Source organism: Ctenopharyngodon idella, chromosome 8, assembly GCF_019924925.1.
Source record: "Ctenopharyngodon idella isolate HZGC_01 chromosome 8, HZGC01, whole genome shotgun sequence".
NCBI lineage: Eukaryota > Metazoa > Chordata > Actinopteri > Cypriniformes > Xenocyprididae > Ctenopharyngodon > Ctenopharyngodon idella.
In genome coordinates this window covers 17,433,899-17,438,869 of record NC_067227.1, presented here as the reverse complement: position 1 = coordinate 17,438,869, position 4,971 = coordinate 17,433,899, and the positions used below count along the sequence as shown (strand labels likewise).

General features: G+C 40.7%; 1 protein-coding gene across 2 annotated transcripts; it reads right to left on the bottom strand.

Annotated features, from left to right (window-relative positions):
* tmem115 (transmembrane protein 115) lies at positions 1-4,579 on the bottom strand. Of its 2 annotated transcripts, XM_051903807.1 has the most exons (4): positions 4,248-4,579; positions 4,119-4,168; positions 2,736-3,767; positions 1-1,423 (listed from the first exon to the last, which is right to left on the bottom strand). In XM_051903807.1, exons 3-4 carry the CDS (start codon positions 3,590-3,592, stop codon positions 1,195-1,197), a joined length of 1,086 nt encoding a protein of 361 aa, XP_051759767.1. In that variant the 5' UTR covers positions 3,593-3,767; positions 4,119-4,168; positions 4,248-4,579; the 3' UTR covers positions 1-1,194. The 2 variants fall into 2 exon arrangements, with proteins under 2 accessions (XP_051759767.1, XP_051759768.1); XM_051903808.1 differs by lacking the exon at positions 4,119-4,168.
* Between the last annotated feature and the right edge of the window lie 392 nt (positions 4,580-4,971).

Sequence of the window (4,971 nt, the reverse complement as noted above, 5' to 3'; positions counted from 1 at the left end):
TGTGTTCTTCATTTAGTCTTTATTACAGATGGAGAGAGATCAGAAAATTAGGCTGAAACCCGAATCAGAGAATGAGACTGCCAGAGAGGCATCAAGGCTGACGCCTTGTAACCATGAGAAAACAGGTCAACAATTACTAGTAATAAAAACCCCAAAGAAAAAAATGGTTAAAAAATATTAGTGAAAATTTCAGGAACCCTACCCAAAAATCATACATAACCAGATTTCTCCAAAGAAATAGCTGAGCTATTTGTCAGAATCTGCATTAAATGAAACTCAAGCCACATTGTGTAGACAATCTGTGTTTTATAAAAACAGGTCCATTATGTAAGCTCATAATTTAGAGTGCAACACTCTTATCAAAGCCAACACATATAGACAGATCATTAAAGTACAGTTGAGGAAAAGGGTACAACAGGGGACAGAATCAGATTCTGTATTGCTATCATCATTTCAAACTATTCTGAACAAAAATATCTTTGACATGACTGTATCCAACTCTCTCCTCTCTATGCCTCCACCTATCAAATCGCCATGACTGAAAACAGGAAATCAAAGGACCACATCCTGTGAGAGCAGAACCTTAAATTAGAGATCACATTCTTTAAATAGTCCCAACATTTGCAAACAATCTTCACTTTTAGCAATCCAGCCCTTGATATTCCAGACATTCTTATGATGCTGTTACATCAGTAAGCAGCAATAAGTCCCATGGTCTGCTCAATAAATATCAGAAATTGTCTTTTTCCTGATACAAGCCCAAAAAATACCCAACAAAAAGAGGCAATCCATAAACATTTTGTAGAGTCTGCCATACATTTAAAAACAGAGTTTCAATCCCATCAACCATTAGAGCATTTATTCAGAAAAGATACACCCCAGAAACCTTACACAAGAGGCCAGAGGGAGAGAAGATATTCTTGTTTTAACAAAGCAAAAGTACTGGAGCACTGTAGCTGCTATGATTCAGGCTAGTCCAGGGTTTTTTGTACAGCTGAAAAACTGAGTGTGGATGTCTTTGTCATTTAGTTTACTTATTTGGGTAATGTGTTCATTTAGTGGCAACTCCTTGTTTGTCTATGTAAAACTTTACCAAGATAGTGTGTGTGTGTGTGTCATGTCTCCAGTAGCATTTTTGTAAGGTTAAATTGAACTCTGCAGGACAAAAAGAAGGACTGTGTGTGTCTGTGTTTGTTAGGAATGGGTTGGAGCATCTTCGAAACTTATGATGCTGGACTCCTGTTGTCCCGTAGGATTTTGTGTGGTGCTGGGTGCTGGTGGCAAAGTCTCTCGGCTTGAAAGGAGAGGAGTGTCTGTCCGCACCTCCTCATCTTCATCATCCTCTTCATCTTCCATGCTGGGCCAAGCCGACTGGTCTTCCACACGCTTTAGGCGCTCGTTCAGAGCTTTCAATGCCAATTGCCTATGGGAAAACATATGAAAATGAGCTGATGCTGCTATCAGCCAAAGGTGCAGTAAAAAAGATACATCAAAACTGAGAACATCAGACTGATCTACTTCAAACTGATTTACTTAATTGACTCTAGAGATGCACAATACATCAGAACTATATTGGTCACTGGCCAATATATGAAAAATGTGTCGAATAATTTATGAATCAAAGCTGAAATTAAATACAATACAAACATTAAATGAAAATGTAAATTTAAACAAAAATTAGAAATGTTGCATTGGCAACTAACTGAAGTAATATAAGTTTAAGCTAAAGTACGAAAATTACTAAAACTGAAATAAAAATAAATTAAAGCAAAACCTGAATATTAAAGGATTAGTTCACTTTAAAATGAAAATTACCCCAAGCTTTACTCACCCTCAAGCCATCCTAAGTGTATATGACTTTTTTCTTTCTGATGAACACAATCAGAGTTATATTAATAAATATCCTGATGCATCCGAGCTTTATAATGGCAGTGAATGGGACCAACGAGTATAAAGCTCAAGAAAGTGCATCTATCCATCATAAACGTACTCCACACGGCTCCGGGGGGTTAATAAAGTCCTTCTGAAGTGAAGCAATCCGTTTGTGTAAGAAAAATATCCATATTTAACAAGTTATGAAGTAAAATATCTAGCTTCTGTATTCAACTTACGAAGAAAGTGTAACGCCTCTCGCAGTTTAAAACGCTTACACCATGTCCTACACCTAAGACGGTCTGGCGGAAGCTAGATATTTTACTTTACAATATGTTAAATATGGATATTTTTCTTAGACAAACACACTGCTTCACTTCAGAAGGCCTTTTTTAACCCCCTGGAGCCGCGTGGAGTACGTTTATAATGGATGGATGCACTTTCTTGAGCTTTATACTCGTTGGTCCCGTTCACTGTCATTATAAAGCTCAGATGCGTCAGGATATTTATTAATATAACTCCGATTGTGTTCATCAGAAAGAAGAAAGTCATATACACCTAGGATGGCTTGAGGGTGAGTAAAGCTTGGGATAATTTTCATTTTAAAGTGAACTAATTCTTCTTTTTTTTTTTTTTTACAAAACACACAAAACATTAATAAATACTATGACAGTATAAAATACTAAAATAACACTGAGCTCCAAATCAACATCTATTTTTCATACTGTACATTTTAATGTTGTAATACCTAAATTCACTTGTAACATTTAAAACGATTAAGTTTAGTTTTTAATTTATTAAGAAAAAACAGCACAACATGAAAATAAATATGGGCTTTTCGGTATTGGTCGGAATGAACGTACCTCCGCCTTTCTGCATCTTGTGGGTCTGTGCCTGGCAGGCTGATGGTGATAGAGGATGGAGCCCCAACATCGTAGCGCTTAACCATTTTACGACAAACTTTCATCTTCACAAGGGCGGCGTGCACAAGCCCGGCGGCGAACCCAACAGCCGGCTGGAGTGCCTCTGGGAAGAAAGAGGCGAAGGCAAAGTGGTCCGACATGTCTCCACGCCCCCTAGGGTGCCTCTGGTAGAAGCGCAGGTAAACCCACCCGGACAGAGCGCCGTACCCACACGCTGCTAGTGGAGCTGAAGTGTCCAGCAGCCCCGCTAGCCGCAGTACGGCTAATGCGAGCAGAGCTAGTGCCGGGGCAGCTTTCAAGCGTACTTGAGGAACTCGAAGCACTGTGGTGTCACCCGCAGTCTGCTTCAGCGCTACAAGAACGCCCCCAAGAAAAGCGGGTGCGCCGTACACCCGCACGGCAAACAGGTAGTCCAGGTCAAATGTCGCAGCGTAGGTAAGAAGGTAGGAGAGTCCAGATAGGAGGCCAGCTGCTACATTTACCACAGCGAAGAAAATTAGCAGCTCCAGCGCTCCCCATAATGGCTCCAAAAGCCGCCCGGCAACCATCACGGTAGCAATGTTTGCCGCCACACCAAAAACGTGCTGCTCCACCACCGCATGGGTCAGAAGCGTCCAAATCCAGAAGTTGGGTGGAAAAAGGAAGCCAGGTGTGACGCCAAGCAGGTAAGTGGTGTTAGCAGCCCAGGAGAGCAGGTACAACAGGATTACTGTGGCACATATGGATTTGACCACCACGCTCGTGCTCGCGAGAGCACTCAGAAAGTGCTGCCGTGCCACTGGCAGGTAACGGTTCATCCTGATGGATTCAAGTCCTCAGTTGCAAACGCTCCAGAAATGGTGACCCTAAGAAATCAGCAGCTTGTGTCAAACAGGAGGAACACAACCAGGAGGTGGAACCCAGACATCAACATGCATGGAGTGTGACCTCATCAACAGAGGTTCTGCAACATAAGAAACTTTGGGATGGTGCCTTTGATGAAGATAGAGAAGAGAAAATGACTATTACCTCACACTGGTCTTACAGATGATTGCAACACTTGTGGTGAAATAAGTAGACCTTAACCTCCCTCAAAAATCAAAGAACTGTTGTTTTAAATAATAATGTTTCCAAGCAAATAAAACATATAATCAGATCTGTCAATTGCGCATTCAAAATACTTTAAAATACTAAAGCTTTATTTAAGGTAAATGTTGCTAAATAAGTAGTTGACCTTACTGACAAAACATTACTATGACTATCTACCTGCTCAGGTTGTCCTGTTTCTGAGTTATTAACATATAATTCATCACTTATGTGTTTCTATCAGAGTAGGTACTCTACCTGCTTATCAGCACCGTCTGCTAACACTCCATAAACCTCACCTCCTCGGTCTGTTTTAACAAATTTTTCATGTTAGTTTGACACTCTCATGTCTTAAAAAAGTCTTTTGGTTTTAGTTCAGGCACTTGCCGTTTGTTTTACAGGCAAAACACGCGAAAAAGGGCGAGCTTTGAGCAGCTTTCTCTCCGGTGGCATGTCCTCTCAGACCGGCCTAGAGTCGCAGTTCAGTCCGTGGATTTCCTCTCACAACAGGCCTTCAGGTAACAGGTTTGAAGCCAGAAAGCGTGAATCCGAAACAAATGTCCCAGGCTTCTCTTTTTAAATATCCTCACATCGACATTTCCCTTGAATTAAGCTTGTTTCGCTGTTTGAGAGTGTGGCGTTTCCAGCTAACAGCCACAAAGCGCAAACATCAGATTTGCAAACGTCACCGTCCAGCGTTGCGACTGGGCGTGTCGTTTACGTTGCCGTTTAGCTAAGACCGCTGGGAAATGTAGTCCTTTTTTCTCCTTGAACGCTAAACAAATCGTGTTTTTCTTTTCAGCGGCTGTTTTTATATATTCACTCAAACTAACTAGTAGTTATTTTATGTTACTAGTTTTTTTTTAAATTACTAATACAAAATACAATAGTGACTAGATACAAATATTAATTGCTTTGCTAGTAACTATCATTGCTCGAAGTAGCAACCCCCGATCGGGAATTTTAGGGCAAAAGATTTACCACGCGGATTCGTTGACCAACAGAAAGCTGGTTGATTTGAAAGTGACTTATGTGTGCGCTGTGAACACACAATAGCGATTAAATTGTTTTAACAAAAGAGTAGTAGCCTAGTAAATGAATAATAATAGCC